Raw genomic sequence first — 24,717 nt, 5'->3', positions numbered from 1 at the left:
CTGGGGTTAGACCCAGGCGATGCTGTCTGCTGGCTGTGTAACCTTATTAACTGTCCCAGCCCCGGTTTTCTCGTCTATAAAATGGAGCTAATAGCCATTCACGGGCTGTTAGGAGGCTTGAAGGCTAACGCACATTGAACACTTGGCGTAAACACTCAATACAGTCTAGTTGTCAGTATTCCTCGTCTATGCTCATTGGTTGTGGTCTGGCCACGGCTCACTTCACACCCGGCCACCTCATTAGTGACAGACCTCGTGTGTGGGGGCAGATGTGATGCTGGAGAATGTGGAGGAGGGAGTCCTGGTGTCTCCCTCAGGTACCACTCTCACGTTATGACTGAAGCCCCAGCCTCAGCTAATGTCATCCATCCTTTCATCAACCAACAGCCAACAATTCCGTGAGCAGGCAGCTCATTCCACACTGCACAGACATTCACATAACCCTGCCAGCGACTGGGCCGTCTCTTCTGGATCACTGTTTGTTGAGTTCTATTCCACAAAGTCAGCAAACTTTTCTGTAAAGGGCCAGATAGTAAATATTTTAGGCTTTGCAGCCTATTCGGTCTCTGTGGCAACTACTCCACTCTGCACTGCAGCCTGAGAGCAGCCATAGACAGCATGGAAATGAATGGCCGTGCTGTGTTTCAATAAAAGTTTGTTTACAAGAACAGGTGGCAGACAGGATTTGGCCCACGGCCCACAGTTTGCTGAGTATGGTAGGTGTATGCAGGAAGGAGTGCCCTCGCCCATGGGTCACAGCTAAAGGGTGACCAGAGGCTTCTGGCCGTACATGGTAGTACACACACATGCATGCACACATGGACCACACAGAGCCAATCAGCTGTGCTGGCCCAATGAGTGGCACAAAGTTCACACCTGATATGATACATGTTTGTTTATTTATTCATTTGATGGATGACAGGATGGATGGAAGCAGAAGCATGTGCCACTGCAGGGGGCAGGACTATGGCCACTACAAATGAAAGATCAAAAAATTCTTGCCACGTGGCTTTGGGACATGGTTCTGTACTTTTATTTGAACAGCAATAGAGCTAATATTTTTGGAATCATGATGTATCACAGAAGGATGAAGTCATTCTGAAAAAAACCTGCTGCTGGCAGAGCTGGCAGTGGGGTGGCCTCTCCCACCTCTCTGAGCATGAACGACCTCAGCCCCTGACCACTCTGGACAGGGAGACGTGGAAGAAGGCTTCCGGTGTTTTACATCCAAGGACATGTTTTGTTCTAAAAGGTGTTTTCCTGGGCTTCGTTTACTTTCACTCCCAATAAGATGAAATCAAAGTTAACAGGAGCGTCACATATGTCCAAGCAGAGAGTCATCATTCGTGATGTTTAATAAAGTCAGTAAAACCTTGAAAGCAAGCTCCTCTCCTGTTGGGAGATCCACCTGGGGACAGGGAGGGTTGGATGAAGATCTCTTCCCATGCATCCAACGTGCTTCCCATGGCTTATCTGGTCAATACAGCCTGGGAAAGTGCCTGGGCAGGCGCATACCAGGCCAGGCTGCTGAGAGTACTGGTGCTCCCTACCCAGCCCCCCAGCCACTGTTTGGTACCCCAAGGCCCACAGTGTTGAGAGCCCCCTGTGAGGGTCCCTCACTTCTCCCCTGAAGCAGCAGGATCCTTGCAGATCTCAGCATCTTCTGGCTTGAGGGACCCTGCAAAGTGCCTCAGATGAACTTCCTCAGGAGGGGCAGGGTGTCTTTCTCGAACACTTGCCTCTCTTAAAAGGGGAGCCAGGGAAAAGTTCTTCCAGTTTCTCCCTGAAACTGAAGAGTAAGACATCATTACTGTCTTGGATGTAGCAAAACAACAATAAACATTTATTTGTTGGCCTTACCAATCTCCAGATAATAATCTTTCACCCCATGCTGACTGACTTGTGGCCTCATGAGAGGCCATTGTTTGCCTCTCTTGCCTCCATTCCCTCCCTGCCCACATGGAGGGAGAGAGGGTCTCCACAGAGCAACACTGGGCCTGCCCTGGGAGTGGCTCGACACCGGATCAGCTCTAGGGTGATGGACACCAGCCAAAGAATCAGGATTTGGGGTCCAGGCCCCACTGGCGCACAGCAGATTGGGAACAATGCCAAGGGAACCCTAGTGACACTGGGCCTCAAACGGGGCTCTCAAGTGTGACCTGATATCCCAGGAAGCTCCTGAAGATGACCCCATTGTCACCCCATAGCCACCTCCAGCTCCCCAGCCACTTCAGAGAAATGACAGGCAAGGGGAAAAGCTGTGCGTGCTCTCCTTCCATCCACCAGAGCCTTGGTCAGCCACGCCCTCTGGTTGGCCACCTTGGATGAGATCTCTCTGGAAAATCAGCCTAAATTCACACCTCCCACCCTCAGGCCACAGTTCAGGCCCCTCTGCTGGTGTCCAATGCCGGCCACATTTCAAAGGCATCAGGAATGCCGGATACTGGGCCCATCGTGACCATTCTAGCTGAATTCTCCAGGTCCTGGTGTTTCCCCCAGGCCCACGGCTGACATTGGTCTGTGCCCCAACCCCAGGCTGACACCAGGCATGAATTGCTGAAGGGGATCCCTCAGGGAACCAGAGCATAAAAGCGGGAGGGCTCCATGGGGAGACAGGCCAGGTGCTCACTGACATACATCTCCGGCTGGCTGGGTGGTAGGGACTCAGCCTCAGAGACTGCCTGGCCCAGCTCCAGCCCCAGGGCCCTTAAAAGAGGCATGGGGTTCCCAGTCCCGAGGCCAAGACCTCCTCAAGTGCTCTCTCAGCTCTTCTGCTGACCAGTTTTCTTCCCTGGCCTTTCTCTCATGCACCCCGTCACCTCCTCCCAATCACATGCACTATGTGGGTGGGGGGAGAGCTTTGTCATCTAAATTATTTGACTACTGATTATTGGATTTGTCCCTGTTGCAAAGTTGTATAGGGACGCAAAATCTTCAGGAAACATTCACTAATTAATTATAAGTGTGAAATGGGGGAACCTCTAACCATCCCCCAGCCCCAACCCAATTAACATGAATGTGCATATCCCTGCCACAGGGTCAATGTCTTTATTAATATCACAGTGAATGGGCACATTGTAAACAGCCAAGAATGTCATGCAAACATAATGCACATCATCCGCGAAGTGAAACAGCAAATCTTGGAAAGATGTGAGATTTCATGAAATCGATAAGACCAATGATGGAAAACTGCTCAAGCCACGTGCAAAACCATCTTCCAATGGCTCTGTGGCAAAGTTAGACCAGCTAACAACTGAAGAAGAGATCATCAATAAGTATTGTGACGTGACATGGGGAGTGCTTCCAATGTGACTTGTGGGAAAATAACAGGATTGCAGGAGGCCTCTGGGAAAACTGACGAAGCCATTGAGTAGTTTTCCAAAAGGAAGCCTCTTGATAGAGTTCCACTTCCAGCTCTGGTGGGGTATCCAGTACAAGGCTAGCCATCCTGCTGTAAACAATCACAGAACTGCACACAATACATGCAGCAATGTTTTCAGACACAGGAAAACAGGCAGTAAAAACGGCCATTGCTGAGAGAGGTGACATTCATAAGGTGAGCCCCAGGATGGCCCCAATGTTTTGCTCAGGGACAAGCTCTCTGACTACCGTGCAGTGAGCAGGAGTCCAGGATGAGCATGGCAGTGCCTCTGAGCTAAGGAAAAGAGATCAGAGTTTGGGGCAGCTGAAGCAGCTAGAATCTGTGGGACAGGGCAGAGGAGAAGACAAAGATGGGAGCTGCAGTGTGGAGGTCCAGAAGTCTTTGGGACGGAGTGCGCCCAGGTCCTTGGCTGAGCTGGGCTGAGCTTGCTCAGGGTGAGACTGCATGAGGCTTACCAGAGAGTGGCCACTATAGGGTTGAAAGTGGGACAGAGACACTGGAGGTTGAGCAGCACTGAGGGATACTGGAGGTCCAGCCCAGTGAGAGTGGAGAGACCTCCTTAACACCCTTATCCTACTCTGAGGATCAAACTGAGACGCCAGAGATGCCCTCCTTACTCTACAGCCCTAGAGTAAGTTCTACTCAAGGCCCACCCTAACACACGCTAATACCAAGTCCTGACGAGATCCTCAGTGGAAACAGTCAGGAGGTTGAATCCCACCAGCTTGATGGGACTGGCAAACACCTTGGCATTTCCACAGATCTATCATAATAAAGTTTAAAACTCAGCCTACACAATTTCAAGGTGATTCATCAGTAACTGAACAGCCAACTAGAACAAAAATTCAACCCAGAGTCTCTGCAACACATTCTTCACGATGCCCAGCATACAAGGAAAAGTTACAAGATGTGCAAAGAAACAGGGAAATGTGCCTCACAGTCAGGGAAAAAGGCAGTCAATAGAAACTGACCCCAAGGTGGCCCAGATGTTGGATTTAGCAGATTTAGCAGACAGAGAGAGTAAAGCAGCTATTATAAATACGTTCAGAGAACCAAAGGAGAATATGGTCTTGATGACAGAACAGCTAGGCACTCTCAGGAGAGAAATGGAAACGGTAAAAAATAACGAAATAGAAATTCTAAAAGCGAATAGCACAATACGTGAAATGTAATATTCCCTGTGTGGGCTTACTAGCAGTTTGGAGATGGCTGAGAAAAGGCTCAGTGAACTTGAAGACAGATCAATAGAAATCACCAAATTTGAGGAACACAGGGAAAAAACAGTGAGGAAAAACGAACAAAGCCTCAGAAACCTATGGGACGACATCAGATGGTCTAACGTGCATGTAACTGGGGTCCCAAAAGGAGAAGAGAGGGAGAATGAAGCAAAATAGATATTGTTCCCCAAATTTGATGAAATCTCCTGATGCACAGACACAAGAATCTCAGCAAACCTCAAGCAGGATAAAACCAAAGAAAATCATACCTGAGCACATCTCAGTCAAACTACTGAAAACCAAAGAATTCTACACCCAATGAAAATATTGTTCAAATGTGAGGGTGACATGAATGTTTTCAGGTGAACAATAGCTGATGTAAACTAATCTATAGTGATGGAAATAGATAACTAGTTACCTGGGATGGGGCGGGTGGAAATGACCACAAAGGAGGGTACTCTCTGCCTTGATGGGAATGTTTTCTCTCTTGAGAGGGGTGGTGCGCGCCTGAATGTATCTATTTGTCGAAACCTATCAAACTGTATGTGTAAAATGTGTATGTTTTATTGTGTGTAAATTACACCTCAATGAAGTTGGTCTTTTTTACAGTTTATGAAATATAAAAATGAGCGTCCCTATGGAGCGATATCAAATATGATAGATGTAGCATCATGCTGTCAGGCAAGTTGGTCTGAAAACTTACTCCCCTTCCCCCACCCTGCCAAAAAAAGCAAACTATCAACAGTTGATTCATTCTTTGTTCATGTCAAGAATTAGCGACATCAGCCAAAAGGCGAGGTAGACAGCTCCAAACACCCAGGCCTCCACAAAACATCAGAAAAACACGCAGACACTTCGAGATCAACGCTGTCAGCACTCTGGGAGACAGTCCAAGGTTACAGCAACCAAGCCAGCGCTGAATCAAGAACAAGGCTTTTGCTTCTGGCAGTGACTTTCCGCAGGGCTGTTCTGTCCAAGATGTACCCTTTACTCGTCCCATTCTTCCCTCCTCTGCCTGCCTGGCTGTGTCCACGCGAGGGGAGTGTGCACGTGCCCCCACTTGTCCGTAAGCCTCACGGAGCTGAGTGCAGACGCTGGGTGTGAGGAAGGGGCAGAGGAGAGAGGGCAGCCCACCACGAGGCCGGCCCACCCAGGGAGCTGGATGTGGGCTGAGCTGCTTCCACTGGGGCACTGAGGACAGGTGCGGGGCCAGGGGCGCTGGCAGAGCCGTACGCATGCGCACACAGAGCAGGCAGCCGTGCAGGTGTACCTGAGAGCACGAGTACCCGTGACCGTGTGTGAGCCAGTGGTTGACACTGGCGCTGCCACAGCACCCAGGCTGTGGGGGAGGAAGGTCTGCAAGGAGTGGGGGACCCCAAGGTTTCATCTGCCCAACATCAGGCCACCTCCATGCCACAGCACCCTCCCCTCATGCCTCACCTCTGCCTGACCGCAGGGAGAAGCTCAGGGTGCGCTTGATGTCCTCACAGTTGCCAGGGTCTTCGTTGATGATGCCCACGTTGGTGTTCCAGGTGGTCCAGTTCACCTCATCCACCCTGCAGGGTGAGGAGACAGGGCAGCAGGGAGCTGGTGGCCTGGGAGCCTAGGTCGAGGGCTTGACCCCACGGGCAGTCCCAAGAAGCCCATAGACCAGGATGGGGAGACAGAGTGGTAGGGGTGGGCCAAGGAGGGCCTGCCTTTGGACACCACCCCTACTAGGGGGCCCAGGGACTTTAAATATTGGAGTCTTGGATCTGACCCTAATCACTAAATGACCCCTTCTGGGCCCCCTCATTTTCCAGTATTTAATGTCAGGGTCTCACCAGCTAAGATCTAAGGTGGGTCCCCTAAGCCCACAGCTGAGCCCTGGGGCAGTCCCTGTACCTAGAGCTGGCCTTGGAAGAGTCCTCTATGCCCATGACTGGCCCCAAGAGGGGCTGAGGCAGGCCTCTATACCCACGGCTGGCTCCAGGTGCATCCCCCATACCCCTTAGCTGAGCCCCTGAGCTCCCCAAGCTTTGGTTCCTGCCCAGGCATTACCTGAAACACCACCTGTAGTCGTCCTTGCCATCAGGCGTGTACCCAACCTGCAGCAGCTTGCCTGAGCGGAAGGCCTTCCTTATACACTTAAGGAAGCTCTTCTCCGTGTCCAGGATGGTGATGGCTCTCTGTGGGAAGACACAAAGGGTGGAGGGGCAGAGGGCTCATCCAGGGACTGCCCCTTGTTACTGGTGTGGCTGCTAAGATCAGCCTCTTCAGGGTTTCTCCCAGCCCCAGCACGTCTGAGCTGGACCTCCCGTGGCCTCTAAACTGGGCTTGTTTCCATTGCAGGTGCACACTCCATGGAACAAGCTCAGCCTGCCCAGCCCCATGAGAGATGTGGGGTGACCAGGCCCAGACCCTTCCCTGAGGAGCTCACGAAGGGGCAACATAGCGCAGTGGTTAAGAGCAGGCCTCTGGAGCAAGACTTCAGCGGCTGATTCCTAGCTGGGCTGCTTACTAGTTGCCTTGGACACAGCTACCTAATTCCTCTATGCCTCGGTGCCTTCATCCAAAACTGCGGATAGTAATAGTACCCACTTGATAGCATCGTTGTGAGAATTAAATGAAAGCACGTAAGTGAGACACACAGAAGAGTATCTGGCATAGAGCCAATGCCACTTAATAAGAATGATAGCTCTATTATTAGTTGGGAGGGCAGATGTGGACCAGGCGGTTCAAAAATGCGGCTGTCAGGGCCCACCCCATATTAGCCACCCACTCTGAGTTTGGTCTCTGGTGCCCACCCTAGACAAGTTCCTCCGAGGTGGGCACTGCACAGGGCTAAGCCCTTTATCTCCTTCCCTCGAGGACCACTTAGCCCATGTAAACACAGTGTCTATAAACACCAGCTGATGACCTTGCAGGAGGAGCCAGAAGGGAGTTGGCTAAGGGAGATGCTGCTGCTTGACCCCCCGGGCCTAGCTGGACTTTCCACCTCCTCCTCAAACCTGCAGGGGCTCATGCGCCCAGCTGTGTTAAGCAGCAGACAGAGAAGCTGACAGTCTCCTGCTGTGCGTACCCCACCACCTGACCCACCTGCAGCTTCCAGATGTTCTTACTCTCCTGCGAGATCTTGTTGACGGTTTCCCCCATGAGGGCGATGAGCATGTTGAGCAGGAGGATGTAGGTAAGAATCACGTAGGCCAGCAACAGGATGATGAAGACAGCCTTGAAGTCGTAGTTCTCCGTGAACTCCAGGTCGCCCATTCCAATGGTGAATTTGAACAGCTCCAGACACGTGGAGTACAGGCTATTGTAGGAGCTGTCAGGTGACCGGCAGCCATGCCCTCGCCACCTGTGTGACGTGGATTCAGCCAGCACGGAGTCATTCTTCCCGTCCTCAATCAGTGTCACCACCGCTACAGGGCATGGGGAGGGAGGGATGTGGCTGGATGGAAGCCAAGAGCCCAGGTCCCCCAATATACACACCTGCTACCCCAGGATGGGTCTGCTGCGGGGATGCTACTTGGCTATGCAGCACCTTTGTGTGAATTTAAAAAATAATAATAATAATAATAAGCACCCTTTTCTTCAAAACTATCAGAAAATTGTCATAATATACTGTTTCATTACAATAAGAACTTTATCATCATCTGCTAGGAAAAAAATGTTGAAATAAATATACAAATCCAGATTTACAATGAGAATACAGCCACCTTTGTGCAGTGCACAACATGCCTAATCTTACATGTCAGCCCTGGATCCACGCCCAATTTCTCAGTGACACCCTGTCTGCCTGTGCCTCTTAGAGGGTGGCCCAGAGCCAGCCCCTTCCAGAACTGTGGGGGCTAAGCAGCTCAGAGCAGAATGGCCTCCTGAAGTATTCTGCACTCTTCTTTGGGAAATGTAGTCCGGAGCCTGAGAGCTTCTGTGGCAGTTGTGTCCTGTGGTTACTGCATATCCGGGATCCGCTAACCCCTGGGGCCTAACCCCTTCCCGTGGCTACTGACCCCAGGGCCTTCAGACCAGGCGCCAGAGCCCACGCCAATCCATACGAGGCAAAGCTCTAGTCAAAGCCGCCCCTAACTCCCAGACTAAGCTTCCAAAACAGGCTGCAGGGCGGGGCTGGGGGAGGGTATAACGTGCGAGCCGTGTAACTGCAGGACTCAGAGGAGGATCAGAGCAGAGCCAGGTGCTCAAATAATTATGTGGATGTGTGAAAAGGGCACAGGAACCAGCTTGAAGAGGCTCCCAATGATAACTTCTCAGACGATTTGAGCATCAAAGTAGATGATAATAGTAAGGAGTTATAACCATTTAACAAAGTGAGAATCCATCAAAAAACAAAAAGAATCTACGAGGCCATACTGATGTCAATAATTAAATGTGGGAGAATGGAAAGTTCTTCCTTACAATAGAATGCCAGCAAACAAAGGCAGAAGAAACAAAGTCAGAATGTCATCATTTGGCAACTATGAGGATTAGGTGATTCCAGTGAGAACCAGCAGTGGATGCTCAAACCACTGGGAGAAACTTTGATGACAAACAGGATGTCTAGACATAGTCTAAAGCATCTCCTCACAAATTACTTACCAGTTCCAAAGGGAAAGATAAAAACTTGACAGGGGAGAAATCTGGCAGAATCACCAAAACCAAGCAATCAAAGTTAACCTCACCAGAAATGGGACGGTCAGTGTGAGACTCCCGATACAACGCACTGAGGAAGACACACGTTCCCTCCTTGATATTCTTACCGAAGATGCGCACCTGAATCTAATCACGAGGGAACATCGGACAGACCCAAATGGAGAGACACTGCACAAACTGGCCTTTATCATTAAAAATGCCAAGGTCACAAAAGACAAGGAAACATTGAGGAACTGCTCTAGACCGAAGGAGAGGAAAGAGCCTTGAGAAATGAATGTAATGCATGATCTGGGATTTTCTTTCTCTGTAAAAGACATTATTAGGATAATTGGTGAAATTGGAATAAGGTTGTTAGATTGGCTAATAGTACTGTATCAATGTTAATTTCCTGATTTTGATCATTATACTGTGTTTATGTGAGAGAATGTCCTGAAGTATTTAGTGGGAAAGGGCTGATTGTGTCTGCAATTTACTCTGTTTTCCTTTCAAGTGTGTGGGGTATGTGTGTGTGTGTGTGTATGGAGTATAGCAGGGAGATAAAGTGCTAAAAATGTAAAATTTGGGGAATATGGGCAAAGAGTGTAGAGGGATTTGTACTATTTTTTGCGACTTTCTGTAAGTCTGAAATAGTGTCAAAATAAAATTTAGAGGAAAAAAAACTGAGCTAAAATGCAGCTATCCTATAGGCAAGCAACACTTTGTACTTCAAAAATTAAATGATTTATGAATCCCATTTCCAGGTTCTCCTGCTCATTTCGGTGTGCTCAGTGTCACCTGCAGACACACACCCCACCGGGCCCCTCCTCACTCAGCCCTGCAGAGTCCTCTCTAGGGAAGCTGGGGGAGCAGGAGCCCTGGCTTTCTACCAGCCCCGGCCACGCCTGTTACCTGTGGAAAACCCAAACAGGAAAACGAGGTAGACAAACATGAAGCGACACAGGTCTCTCAGGATCATCTGCAGGAGAGAGCAGGCTTGTCAGAACTGTGTCGGGGCCCAGGCAGGGCCAGGACTGCGTCAGCCTGGGGGTTAACCTGGAGCCCCAGGGGAGCCAGAGAACATGCAGGAGGGCTGGGTTTGGTGGCTATCAGCTCCAGTGTCATGAGGGAGTCATCCGCAGCTCCTCAGGGCCTTTGTTCTGGAGAGGGGGGCCTGGTATACAGGGGCGTCAAGTTTCAGGGGAGCACCAAACCTAAGTCAAGGCCAAATTGCCTGATTCTTGAGGAATTCGCTGGGAAAGTGGGTCCTGAGCCAAACCAGCACTTCTCCAGGCTCTACATAGAGTAGACAGAATTTGTGGGACCGTGACCCCCACACTCACAAGGTAAAGTGGCTCTTTAGAGAACCCACTCGGGCACTGGCACCCACCTTCTCGATCATGACGGCATAGATGCCCATCTGCTGGAAGCCACGGGTATAGTAGAGCATATTGGTCCAGCCCATGGCCAGGGAGAACACCATGGAGGCCACGTACTCCTTGCGGTGGCAGAAGTATAGCACCACGGTCCCCAGCATGAACAGCGACTGCACAAAGCTGAGGGTGGATGGACAAGGAAGCTCTGACTCAGGGCATCCAGAGGCCTGGCACCCCCACACAAGAAGACCCCAGCAGCCTGGGCCTCTCCTCAGAGATACAGACCAAAGGCTGTGGTGGGAGGTAGGCTGGGGGTCCTACCTCCTTCAGGCCGTGGTTCTAAGTGGGAGCAATGTCACTCCCAAGAGGGCAAATATTGGTTTGGGGGAGGGGGTGGGTGTCTTAAAATCTTATTTTCTTTATACAAAAGCACAGATATAAATACAGTACATAAACAGCTATACAGTATATTTGTGGTATTAGTTTCATGGGAGGGGCAATTAGGAAAAAAAGTCTAAAAAGGCAGTAATGATGAAGTGCTGAGAAACACTGCTTTAGCCCCAACAACGTCCCTGCCCAATCCCGGGAACAAGAGCCTCAGGACAACAGAGAACCTAGGAGGCCTAGGCCCGGGAGGAGGGACAGGCCACGCTCTCCCGAAAAACCACGGGTAGAGTCTGTTGGTCATGCCCTCAAACTCAGGACCAGAGCCAGGGAAGATGTCCCTCAGCTCCTTATTTGGGTGGGGGTTGCCCAATAGGAGGCCTGGACAGGGTGGAGGACATCTGGACGGTCCTATGATAGAGTCTGCTCAGTGGTCCCTTCTGCACTTATTCATCCCAGGTCTCCGTGTTCATCACGGCCTCTGCCCAAGGGTCCCCCAGCTACATGTTCACTGTCGACCACCTCACCTCCCGTCTGTGTGAGAGAACCCAGCCAAACAGGCCCTTCTGCTGATGTGAGGCTACTGAAAACTGATGTCAATAAACTGGCTCATCAATGGGAGTTCTACTGCAAAGAATAACTATTCCTCTGCATTTGCAGAACCGTGGCCAAAATATGAACTAATGCCAGTTGAAATAGGTAAAGGGCTGCCTTGGGTGGCAAATGGAGTCCCCACATAGGGATTTTGGAAGCTGGGAAGCAGTGGACAAATGGAAACTGACTTGGCAGACCCAAGAGAGCCAAATCTGAATCCATGGTGGGGAAAGCTGAGCACCCACTCTTTAATCCAGGAGCCTCAAAAGACTTCGGGACCTCTGGAGGAGAGGCAAAGACACCTAAAATAAGGAAGAGCGGAGGTTTTTCTGGAGAAGATAAAACAGAGAGTCTTTGGACGTAGTTTCATCAAACACCAGTGAAAACATTGGAGTTTTACTAAAGACAGGAGACAATGTGATTTTTATACAATACAGATTACAGAAAGCCCTCTTTTCCACTTGGCTCTCAGAAAGCTGGCGGCCAGACTTTGTCCCTCCAGTAGAAGACCAAAAAGATGCAATAGACTGACTTTGGATATTCTCCAATAAATGGTTAATCTAGACCAGCCTATAGTGAAGCTCAAAATTGATAAGCCCCATTCACACATGAAGAGCTTGCAACCAGCATTTTAGTCCTCAACTCTTAATGACGAGCAGACATCAAAGATTTCCAGATATCCTGAGGACAGCCTCCAACACGCGAGAACAAAACAAGCAAAGGAGAAACAACAACTTGGATAAAACCAAAGTTATGTAAAAAGAAGAAAAATTTACCAAAAACTATCTTAATAGCTTTAGAGCAACAAAAGAAGATATTACATCCATGAAACAAGAATAAGGTGCTATAAATAAGGAGCAAACAATTTTTTAAAAGAGCACTTAAAAATTAAAAACGTGTTATCAAAAATAATAAACTAAATAGAAGGGTTGGAAATTAAAGTTGCTTTGAACCCAGAAAGATGAGCCAAAGATAAAGAGAGAGAACATAAGTGAGAAAATACAAGAACTAGTTCAGGACTAGGTCAGGAGGTTCAATATACAAATGACAGGAGTTCCAGAAGAGAGATCAAGAAATAATTCAAGAAAATATGCCAAAAATAAAGAACATAAATTTCCACATTGAAAGAGCCCACTAAGAGCCCAGAACATTGGATAAAAACAAATCCAATTAAGACACATCATTAAGTTTCAGAACACTAGGAACAAATAGAAGATACTAGAGATTTACAAAGAGAAAAACCAAAACAGGTCTTAAAAGACATCCAGAATTAGAATGGCTTTGGACTTGTCATCTGTAATACTAGAAGCAAGGAAATAATGGAGAAATAACTTCAAATTTTTAAAGGAATTTTATACCCAACCAAATTATCAATCAAATGTGAAGTTATAGTAGAAATACTTCCAGACATGCCAGATTTAAAAGAAATTGTACTCCCCCTTCCCCACTATGTGCCTTCTTTCTTTGGTTGAGGCTGTCCTCCCCCAAAATGAGGAAGTAGATCAAGAAAGAGGAAGATACAGGGGTCAGAAAATAAGAGATCCAAGTGAAGAGGGAGTTAACAGGGATCTCCAAGGTGCTAGTGAAGGGATAATACCCTGGATGTTCACAGGGGAGCAATGGGACTCAAGAATCAGGCACGGTGAGAGCTGTTATCACTGTGCCTTCTGCCATTATACCACTTTTTTCACCAGTGGACATACTGAAGGATGTGCTCAAATAAAACAAGGGGAGAAATCAAGAAAGAGACAGGAACTCTAACCCAGGAGGAAAGCAAGATGAATTCCAAGGTTGGCAGCAAAGAGAAGTCCCAGGATGACAGCTAAGCAGCCAGCCTAGAAGACAACCAGCCCAGTGAGAGATGGATGACAACGCTCCAGGAGGAAATCCCTCAAGAAAAAAATATGAGGAATCTGATCATACAATTTATGTGATTGATTTTGGGGAAAATTGTACCCAGAGGCTTCAAGACGTGGGAAGAATTAACAATGGGTACAAAGAAAACTAAACAAATGCAAATGAGGTAATTATTAACTTTAGAAGAAACAAAAAGAAAAGAAATGCTATAGTATATTGTGAAACTCAACTGCAAATAATATTTGCAGAAGCATAAGAATGTAAATACTAAATAATGAGTAGAACAAAAACTATTACAAACCATACTGGAAGGCTGGAGGAGGGTAAGTAGTATAAGATGCTCAGTCTCATCTACCAGATGCATAAATGTCAGAAGAAAGACCTAAAAGAATGGAAGGAGGATTCCACGGAATGGGAAGGGTGGGGACGCCCAACTCCTGTATGGGCTGTAAGCTTTTTAGTACTTTTTAAATTTTTACCTATTTGCATGCATAGCTTTGAGAAAATAAAATAACTTTTAACATGCCCACAATGGATCTTCCTAGGAACAGAATCGAGTTCATTGGTATAAGGTTTGGTAGGAGAACATTGCCTCTCTTAGTAAAGTAAATCAGCACTGTGCTAACCTTAGACCCTGCCCTTGAATTTGCTATTTGGGGCTAAAATGTAAGTATCTCAAGATTATGACCAGGTTTGTGAGTCATAGGGACCAGCTAGCTGCAATAGGAGGAGAAATCAACTCCTTGCACTTGCCAGGAATAGAGAGGCCCCAGGAATGAGGGAAACCTGGAGATCAGAGCAGAGGACATAATCAGAGATCCCAGGAGAAGGACCCTTCCCCATCTGGAAGCCCGCTTTGTATTCTGGGCCCTCCAAGGGAAGCTCATAAGGTTCGAGGTTATTTTATGAAGGAAGGAGGTTCTCCCTGACATCCACATTGCTTTATAACTGTGTTTTTGCTTATCTCTCTCCCCTTGAAGCCATGATTCTCAATCAGGGGCAATTTTGTACCCCTCCCCTAAGTGGGGGGAATTTAGCAATATCTGGAGACATTTTTGATCATCAAGACTGAGGGACACAGAGAGTGCTACTGGTATCTAGCGGATCGAGGCCATGGATGCTGCCAAACATCCTACAATGCTCAGGACAGCCCCCACAACAAAGAATTATCCAGTCCAAAATGTCCAGAGGGCCAAGGTTGAGAAACACTGCCCTGCAGACTGGAAATTCCTTGAAGGAAGGAACCATGTCTATTTCATCTCAGTATTCCAGTGCCAACTCAGGGAATCCCAGATGGATGGACAAACAGATGGGAAAAATGAACTAGGGTACATCTAACTCAGACTACAAACTACGTGAGCCCACGGAACACGCCTGTCATTCGCAGCACCTGGAACGTCTCTGGCACAGAGTGGACCTCAGTATTCATTCACCCAACAAACGTTTATTGAGTGCCTTACATCATTCATTCAACATGTCTGTGAGGTCCTACTATGTTCCAGGCCCAGCAGATGTGAGAGAATGAGTGAGAGCTGATGGCTATAACCTCGGAAGTGGGCCAAGAGATGCGGTCTGCTATTGAGGCATAAGAGTCAAAGCATCACTTACAAGAGCATCTCACTGTAGCTGTCCACAAACAAGGTCTTCAGGGACGGCCGCCTCTGCAGGAAATACTGAATCTGCAGGCAAAGACGAAGAGTAAGCTCCCAGGAAACGTTAAACGGGTGAGCAGCCAGAATGCCTCCTAAAGGGCGCTACAGGGGAACACGGGAGGGAGTGTGTCAAAGCAGAGATTACGAAGAAAATGGAACGGGGTGGGTCAGGTTGACAGGGTCATGCTACATGACTCCGTCAGGAGAGATTTTTAAAAATAGAGAGTGGAGTTACAACTATACCTAAAAGCAAGGCAGGAAGGAAAATCACCAAAATGTTATCAGTAGTTGTGCTTGAATGATGGGATTGGGCAATTTTTTTCTTCTAATTTGTGCTTTTTTTCCTAATTTTCTTTAAGAAGTGTGCATTACAGTAAAAATTCTTTAATCAGCTTCCACTGAACTAATTCACCAGATTAACCAGTGCCCTCCACTCCCTGAAAACATTCTGACTGACGCCCACAGTGAACGCTGATGGCTCAGCGATCCTCCCCAGGACACCCACACGCTCTGCTCCCTCCACCAGTTAACCCTGTTTGCCAAGAGTACTTTTTGCCCACTGCACTTGCTATCGTGGCTTTGCATTTTATTATAATATAAACTACAAGTGTGAAATTGAAGATAATTGTTTCCGTGAAGACAGAGTCCGACAATTTGGAAATACTCCTTAAAGGTGAGCTACTAAAAAAAAAAAAATGGGTATAGCTTAGATCAAAAAGATTAAGGGGCAAAATCACAACAATCTCAAGCTATTTGTACATGTAACAGTTGTCCCACATTCAAAGAACAGACTGTTCGTATACTAAAAGAATGACCAAGGAATGTGCATGTACAAGTTTTCAGTTAAAATAAAATGTTTCCAGTATATTGTATATTTCTTTCATTATTCTGAGCGTTAATGCACTGTTTGGATGAATTAACTACCAGTCTCTTAAGAGGCTTCCACTCTACTTCTGTAGTTAGATATTACATTCGGTGGAGAGCCCTGACTGTCTGACTTCGAGCATGATGGCCCTGCGCCTGTGGTGACCCACTGAGCAGATCCCCGCCCCCCAGCTGTGAATGCCTGGACAGCGCTCAGCTTCATCTGTGCATCTCTCAGTTCCCCAAGCAGGGCCGTTACGTGTCTGACGGATTAAAAAGTGAGTGAGCACTGAGTGAGTCTCTTGGCTTTCTGTTTTGGCGATAATGGCAACTCACAGTGTGGGAAGGAATGCTTACCCCTCGGAAAAAAAAGTAGACTCCCCCTGATACAGAAAGAATCTCTCCAGTAACTCGGAAATAGTCCCCAACGGTGTTCAATTTAAAGGGAGGCTGCAAGGTGCAGAGAAGTTAGTGACTTCACTCACTCATTCATTCATTCATGCAACAAACATTTACCAGGTGCCAACCCTGTGCTTAAGACCCAGCCCCTGCCCAAGAGGCTCAGCCTCCATCAGGAGAGAAGGACACAAATGGGAATGCACTATTATAGGGACACCTGCCAGGAGGCCCCTCTGTGGGACCTGATTCCCAAGTGGCACTTTCAGGTGCCGAGTGGAACATCCTTACAGTGCTGTGCTGTCTCCCGGACAATGTCCCAGCCCAGAGCTCCGCTGAGAGGAGGCGGATGGCTTAGATGGAGGTGCTCTTACAGACCCAACGCCATATGCTTCCTGCTGCCCCCACAGTCCACGGTGAACACCTGGTCTCCCAGGACTAACAAGGTTTCCCACGGATGGCGGAGGGAGAGACATCCCACACACACGTGTGTGTTGTCCTTGTGTTTCAGCCACCATTTCCCGGAGTGGGTTTCCTTTCAGCCTACCATCGATGCTTCGTAAGCACTAGTTCACTAGCTTGTCTTATTAGCACATTTCTCTTTTCTCTAAAAATTAAGTCACTTAATGTCCTTAATACGTAGACAGAAATCAAGTTTCACCTAACCAGGAAGTTGAGTTTTTAAATCAGATTTACAAATAAGGCACCTTGGAGATAAAGACCGCAAATTAAGCACTTGGGTATTGAATGGAAAGGACTCAATTCAGAAACTCGAGGGAGTCCGTGGCTCCTGGTAAAGAAATCCTGGCCTTAAACTGATTTGATGCATGGCCCAGGGCCTGGCATAGAAGAAGTACTCAAAAGTATATGTCCAGGGGCCGGCCCCATGGCTGAGTGATTAAAGTCCCATGGGCTCCACATCAGTGGCCCAGGTTCATGGATTCAGATCCCAGATGCATACCTGCTCCATTCATCAGTCATGCCATGGAGGCATCCCATATACAAAAAATAGAGGAAGATTGGCATGAATGTTAGCTCAGGACTAATCTTCCTCACCAAAAAAAAAAAAAGTGCATGTACAAGGAACAAATAATGAGCAAGTGAGGGAACAAAAGTGGGCAGGTGAGCAGATGGCAATGGATTCATGGATTCTGCCAGCCCCTGACCTGCAGACACCCAGCTGGGCGAGGGGAGAGATGCTTTAGAGCCCTAATTGCTGCATTGTTTCTAACTTAGCACTCCCCCTCTGCACTCGGAGACCTCAGCGACCACATGCTCAGCCTTACAGACCAGGAGGCTGAAGGAGGGGCTGAGAACAGGAGCGGGGGTAGCTGCCAGGACAGCCTGAGAGAGGGAAGACACGGATAAAAGATCTCTAGGTGATCCTTCCATCTCTCCAGTGAGCCAGGAAGGAGTCCAGGGCCTGGCCTGAGGTCTTGGGGGTCTTATAGGAATGCCCACTCCCTCTCCCCCTGCCGCCCTCCGAGCCCCGGGCCACACCAAGCCGTCCACAGGCCTGTAGTAGGCGACCGTGGTGAAGATGATCATATACAAGCAGTAGACGAAGAAGTTGAAGTAGAAGATGCGCTTGACGAATCTGTCCCACTTGTCCTGCAGGAGTCGGTTCAGCGGCTCCACCAAGAGCATGTCCTGGCGATTCTAAGGGGAGCAAAGAGCAATGAGGCCCACTCCCTACCAGGAGCCGCCCCACAGAGGTGCTGCTCACACCTGCATCTCCGCACAGGACGAGGCAGGACCACACTCAGGGCCCGAGGAGCAGATGAGGGTCACAGATCTGAACCAGAGGCTCGCTGCCTCCACCCTCCGGGCCTCAGTGCCCCTGTGTGTGCAGTGAACGAGGGGTGGAATTGGATGAGTGACCCTAAGTGCCCCCGACACTGAAGGGCTCACGGTGTTGCCGGACATTCTCTGCCGTTCTCTCTAATCACTCAAGAGAGCCCACCTGCTTATTATTCCCACAAGAATGGGAAGAGGCTGGTGCAGGCAGAGCCTGGCGTCAGACCGCTCAGGGAGGGGCCGAGGGCAGGCAGGAAGGGGCCTCTAAATTCCCTCATTCTCACATTTCCAGCCCTGGGTCAGGCAGGCTATCCTGGCAGGAGTGTAGTTACCTATGCATGAGATTGAAGGGAGCCAGGAAGCCTTTCCTGCAGTGGCTGGGCCCAGGGCCAGGGATACCGTCATTACAAGGATGCTTTGGGGCAAAATTCTCATACCCAGGAAACCTCTATTAAAGTTCAAGCATCTCTAGGATGCATGAGCCCAACCCGCAGCCCAAGCTTGAGCTCCCACAACGAAGTCCCTGTTCAGTGTCTTCTTGAATACCTTTGGGGATGGGGAGCTCCCTGCTGCCTCAAGAAGCCTGTGGAGAAACGCTAAGTATCAGGAAGATCTATTCTCCGGAGCAAAGCTGGTCTTCCCTGCTTTCCACCAGGGGTCCTGGCTCTGCGCTCAGGGGCGCCAATATTGTATTCCTGGCCCCTGAGAGCCTTCAGAGATATTAAGATGGCAACCATGGCCCCAGAGCCTTCTCTTCTCTAGGTCAAACACTGCACTCCTTTCTGAGGCCATTTCCTACCCAAGCCAACCTTCCTGGAACACTTGCATCTGGGATTCTGAGTCAGAGGCCCGGATTCAGCATGGCAGCCAGGTGGGGGCTGACAGGGCAGAACAAAGTAGGCCAGGCCTCTTCCTCCCCTGGACTCTGCCCCTGTGAATAAGCCTCTCCCTGTGAGACATCATGGCAGCCCCTCATCACCGAAAGCATAGACTGATACCCCCTAGTCTCCTTAGGGGCTCAGACTGTCACCTTAGAAAGAGCAGACAGGGACGGTGGCCTTTCAAAGGAGTGGTGGCAGGACAGACTTTTCATCAAGTGGAATTGGGACCCTCACTTGGAAACCAAATAATTGCCTAAGATGCCTCCCTCACATCCACACAAAAATTGATTCCAGATAAATTAAGGAGCCAAACATGAAATACCTCCAAAGGAGCTAAAAGAAAATATTGAAGGCTAGGGGCTGGCCCCGTGGCCGAGTGGTTAAGTTCGCGCGCTCCGCTGCAGGCGGCCCAGTGTTTCGTTGGTTCGAATCCTGGGCGCGGACATGGCACTGCTCATCAGACCACGCTGAGTCAGCGTCCCACATGCCACAACTAGAAGAACCCACAACGAAAAATTCACAACTATGCACCAGGGGGCTTTGGGGAGAAAAAGGAAAAAAAAATAAAATCTTAAAAAAAAAAAAAAGAAAATATTGAAGGCTATGCGTGTAATCTCGAAGTGGAAAAGACCATGCAAAGCAAGACACATGTCACAGAAGCTAGAAAAGAAAAAGACTAATCAACTTGACTCCATCAAATGAAAACGCTTTATAAGCAAATGATGCCACAAACGAAGTTAAAAAGACAAGAGGCAGACTGGGAGAAAATTAAATATTTGCAACATATGCAGTAGAGAAAGGATCAGTTCAATCTATAATAGGAGCATCTACAAACCAAAAGGGATGAGACCAAAAGCCCGATAGAAGAGATGGCAAAGGATAATGAACAGGAAATCTACCAAAGAATAGGAATGGTCACCAAACACGTAAAACAATGCCCGACATCATGGTAACCAGGAAAATGAGAACTAAGACATCAATAAGATAGCATTTTTACCTCCATGGACTTCAGCTAGTTTTTAAAAAAAAAAAAAAAAAAAGATTGACGACACCCAGGTTGGCAAGGACATGGGTGGATGTGTAGCCACTGGTAGTGGCAGGTGCATGGATGCAGTCTTTTGGGAGGACAATTTGGCAATAGTTATTAAAATCTACCTGCTTTTTGACTCAGCAATTCCAACTCCAGGTATCTTTCATAGAAAAATTCTCAAACCCCTACCAAGTGGCCTGCAGCATTGTAGTAGCAAAAAAAACTGCGACTAACTCGAATGTCCTTCTCGGGACATTGACCCATCCCCACTATGGAATCTCATGCAGCAATCCTCTTAATGAAGCAGACCCACATGGACTGATAAAAAACTGTCTACCAGACACGCCATTGAGTGAAAAAGCTGGTTGTTCTACATTAGGTACAGTATGATCCCTTTTGTGGAAACATAATGAAGCTACATGCTTTTCCTATGGTACAAAAGGAGGATTCTTTTTTGTCTGTGTACTTCTGAAATATTTAAGTTTTTACAGGAATATCGTGATGTATTGATTGTATGATGAAGGGAAACACTCAGTGGGAATGACTCGGGAGATGAGGCTGCAGGGCCTAGGGCCCGGGCGGCAGGCTTTCATTGAAGGGAGGACAGGCAGGGCAGGACCAGGGCCTGGGGGTGGGGGCCGGGGTGCAGTGAGACTGGAAGCCCACTCACAGGGGTCTCGCTGCTGCTGTAGGCGATCACCTCGAGCACTGAGTTCTTCTCCCAAGTGTCAATGCAGGACAAGTCGTAGAGCGAGGAGTGCACAGGCCCGTAGGCCCACTCGGTGAACTTCCTGGACAGGTGCCTGCACTCGGGATCCCGGATCTCCCTCTGGAGAATGTAGGCCAAGACCTGCCGCAGGGGTACAAGAGCTTGTAGGGGGCCAGCCTGGGGCCCTGCCACTGCCTGTGTCCCCATCGGGCCACCCAGCTCTACTCCAAGAACACTTTTGCTTCCCGGCCCAGTTGGAGACCCCACCCACGCCCCAGGAGAGCCCCTACCCCCATGCAGCAGCCTGCTGACCACCAGCAAGATCCACCTGTCCACTGCCTCAGACCCCAACTGCAACCACATCAGACCCATCACCTGACCACACCGGGCCCTAGTTCTCCCGTCTCGCAGTGAAAGACTGCAGTGGGCCATTCTAGAAAACCTCCAATCAGAAGGAAATAAAGAAAGTCCAAGAAGTAAAACCAAGGTTACAAACCCAGTCTTCTCATCCTAAGAGGCTCAGTATGAGCAGGGACAAACTCCTAGAATCTCCTGGTACTGAGAAGCACCCCCCTCTCCAATTCCTCACTGCCCAGCCCCACCATCAGCCTTCAATGCCCCTGTTTTGGCCCGAGCCTGCCCTACCCCAGACTCTCCCCTTAGGACCCTCCCTATCACCCACCTGCCATGGAAAAACACCAACAGCGCCTCTTTCCATTTCACCCTCGGCTCCACCCACCCCCATCCCAAGCCCCAGCACCCTGCCCCCACCCCACCTTGTTGGTGATGCTCAGAGTTGGAAATCAGAGATGGCCACGTGTGTAGTGCTGGGTTCTCCTCAGCGTCTCACAATTCCCCTGGCTTACTCTAACAGCTCCCTGCCCAACCTCTACTGGTTGGTGTGACAGCATCAGGGCTCCACACTGGCAATGCCAGGCGCCCGCAGTGAGGCAGGCAGTCCCGTCCCACAGCACCCTTGAGAGTCACACCCCCAGCTCGGGGGCAAAGCCCCCTCCCTACCCCGATCTTCCCGCTCCCAGCAGCCAGAGCCAGCGGAGTCAGCCCCTTCTTGTTGGTGAGCTCCTCCAGCTTCAGTGTAGGATGGAGCTTGGCCCCCAGGATCAGAATCTCGTTGTACATGCTCGTCACAAACTTGGTGTTGTCGGCGGTGTTGTCAGCCACCTCCACTAGTGCATGCAGCACCGAGTTGCCCACCGAGTCCCTGGCACTGATGTCTGCTGGCTGCCAGGAGTTCTGCAGCAGGAACTTCACAATGCCCAGCTGGTTGGTGCACGCGGCGAGGGAGAGGGGCAGCTCACCTGCAGCCAACACAGGTACTCGGTGGGCCTCAGGAATAGACTGGCTTGGTCCCTGGACCAACCAGCCTCCAACTCCCTCTGTCTCCATCCCCCACACCTCCCCTTAGCAATTGTCAAAGAGCCAAGTGTCTACCATGTGGTCTCCTTACCAAAATAGAAGCCAGGCCGCCCTTTGGTTTTCTTAAAGAAGTCCCCATTGGCTGCAGCCTGGACGTCTGCCCCATTCTCCACCAGGAGGGTCACCAGTGTCATGTTCCGCCTCTCAATGGCAATGTGCAGCGCCGTCTGGCCTGTGGAGGATGCGCACTGTTGTTTTTGTGCTCATAATCCTGTGGGGGTGCCCGGGCAGGAGCTGGGGGAGGGCCTGGGCAGAAAGTGCCGGTTGACCACTCCCACCAGAGGAGGCCAGATCAGGATCCCCAAAGGGGACCCAGGGAGTCCCTGAGGCAGGAGTAGAGACCCCCAGAAACAGGAGGAGGCAAAATTGACCAACAGCAAGGAATAGTAGCAAAGAGAGAGGCCATGACTTCCAGGGGCAAGGAATACCAAACCCACAGAGGGGAGGACAGGCCCTCAGGGCCAGCAGAAACCAAGCCAGCACGTGGGGGAAGCAGGGAACCCCCCACCCCCACCCCCAAGGACCAGGAGATGCTGATGCAGTGGCTGGGACAGGGAGTAAGGAGCTCAGAGGCTGGCCCACGCATGCCGGTGCCCTCCTGGATCCAGGTGTGCTTGTGGGCAAAGCCACACCTGCCCCACACCCTCCTCACCCTTGTAGTAGCTGTCCGTGTAGCTGGCATTGACTAACTCCTTCAGGCTGTCTGTCTGCCGGGCAATCTCCAGGAGCAGGGGGATGGTGTCATTCTGCCCATCATGCAGGTTGAGCATGGCTTTCAGCAGACAGGTCTTCCCTGTCTCGGGGTCTGCAAGACAAAGTGAGGTTCAGAATAGGGCGCAGCAGCCGGGACCCCTCCCAGGCACCCACCCTCTCCAGGGCCACCTTTGAACTCGCTGTCCATGAGGTGCTTTTTGCTCTTCTGCAGGAAGAACAGCAGGTTCTCCAGCTCCTCGCAGTTATTCTGAGCAACAGCTTCAAAGATCTTCCTGCGATCATAGAGGTCCTTCTGGGCGCCAGAAGTGACAGAGTCCTGGGACGGCTGCCTGTGGGCCAGACAACCCCTTGGTCTCATAGTGTGGTCTCCCCTTGGCCCTGAGGCCCTGGGAGCTCATCCGGGAGCACAACCAAACCCCGAGGCAAACCAAAAGGGGGGAAAACGTGATACAAAACCCACCCCTCGGTCCAGGAAACTGATGTACCAGGGAACAGAGGGCACATGTGACCCCAGGTTGTCCCCATCCTGTCTGGGGTCATCTAGATAGTCTTTGCCACCACCACTTCCTCCAACACCCAGACCATCTACTTCTCTGCCTGCTTGGGAGCTTGAGCTCCAGAGGCAGTGGCCTGGAGGACTGGAGGAAGGGGTTGGAGGGGTTTTGCTGGCCCCTGCTAAGAGAAAAAGCGTCCTCACACTGCCCCAGAAGTCAGCCAGCCTGTGGACCGCCCCTGTCCTGCCTTGGAGGAGGCAAGAAGGCTGGTGGGCTCCTCACTGGAGCCATTTTGTATTCTCTGTCTGAAAGCATCCTGGACTTGAGCTTTTCAACTTGAAGTGTAAGTGTTTGGGGCTGGTGAGCACTCCAGGCCTGGACATCTAGAGATCAGCTGGCAGCTAGGGTCAGCAAAAATGCCAGCATCCATGTGTGACACATCCTGAAAGTCCTATGAGGGCAAGCACTGGACCAGACAACCTCTGAATGTTTCCCAGCTCTCTTGCTCTGTGACCTTCAGCCCATAAGAAGGAGCACAATGTGGTGTCTCTATGGCTGGGGCCTCAGCCAACTGAGCCAGCTGGGCTCCTGGTGGGAGAAGAACCGGGCTCTAGATGCAGCTTACCTGGTACAGATGGGGCCATCCCCAGGCCTCTGGATGATGACAACAGGGCTGACAGTGATGGCCGGGCAAGAGGCCGGGTGGCCCTCCTCGTAAGAGCAGTCTGTGGAGGATGCTTCCACCAAGCCACACTTCCCAAAGAGCTGACTGTGGCTCTTGGTCACAGGGAAGATGGGGGGTTTGGCTGGAGGTGGCCTGAAGTCAGGGTCTCCATCTTGGGGGTCTGGGCAGGAGTCCTCTTGGGGCAGGTCCTCAGAATCCCCTGAGTCTGAGCTCCCCCATTTCTTCATCCTCGCCAGATCCTCTGTGGCCCAAGAGGCAGCCTGTGGGCAGCCACCGAGATCAGGTTTGTTCCCAGCTCCAGGACTACACGATTCTGCCCCCACTGCCCTCCTTGCAGAGGCTCCTGTGAAGCAGGACATCCCAGAGGTCCAACAGTCACTGCTCCGAACCCCCCAGAAGAGAAGCTTTCACGGGTGAGCAGGCCTAGCAGCCACATGGGCCTCAGCCTCTTGGGATGCACAGGCCTCCCAGCGTGGAGCCGTCAGGTTCTGAGGGACTTGGTTGGGTCGCTCCTCTTCTCTGGGCCTCGGTTGCCTCGTCTGCAGAGTGGGGATGCTAACCCCTGCTCTGCCTCCCGCTGAGATCAGAATAAGGGAGCAGTGGGAGTGGCTGTTGCTGGCTGTGCCTTCAGGGAGGAACTGGT

The 24,717-nt window shown here is 50.1% G+C and overlaps 1 protein-coding gene across 6 annotated transcripts; it reads right to left on the bottom strand.

Moving 5' to 3' along the window:
- Positions 1 to 881: 881 nt before the first annotated feature.
- TRPV1 (transient receptor potential cation channel subfamily V member 1) lies at positions 882 to 24,576 on the bottom strand. Of its 6 annotated transcripts, none has more exons than XM_070482561.1 (15): positions 24,015 to 24,576; positions 23,064 to 23,224; positions 22,834 to 22,986; positions 22,213 to 22,353; positions 21,765 to 22,063; positions 20,706 to 20,885; positions 17,828 to 17,986; positions 16,289 to 16,381; positions 15,024 to 15,169; positions 10,595 to 10,760; positions 10,117 to 10,183; positions 7,678 to 8,000; positions 6,640 to 6,767; positions 6,040 to 6,155; positions 882 to 1,789 (listed from the first exon to the last, which is right to left on the bottom strand). In XM_070482561.1, the coding sequence occupies exons 1-15, from the start codon at positions 24,431 to 24,433 to the stop codon at positions 1,617 to 1,619; spliced, it is 2,724 nt and encodes a 907-aa protein (XP_070338662.1). In that variant the 5' UTR covers positions 24,434 to 24,576; the 3' UTR covers positions 882 to 1,616. The 6 variants fall into 6 exon arrangements, 5 of the variants coding, with proteins under 5 accessions (XP_070338662.1, XP_014688194.1, XP_070338661.1 ...); XM_014832708.3 differs by having other exon boundaries at positions 15,024 to 15,094; XM_070482560.1 differs by lacking the exon at positions 882 to 1,789 and adding an exon at positions 5,540 to 5,869.
- Positions 24,577 to 24,717: the final 141 nt, after the last annotated feature.

The sequence above is a fragment of the Equus asinus genome, chromosome 13, assembly GCF_041296235.1.
Source record: "Equus asinus isolate D_3611 breed Donkey chromosome 13, EquAss-T2T_v2, whole genome shotgun sequence".
Classification (NCBI taxonomy): domain Eukaryota; kingdom Metazoa; phylum Chordata; class Mammalia; order Perissodactyla; family Equidae; genus Equus; species Equus asinus.
Note: the sequence above shows the minus strand (reverse complement) of the source record. Positions and strands in the feature narration are given on the sequence as shown.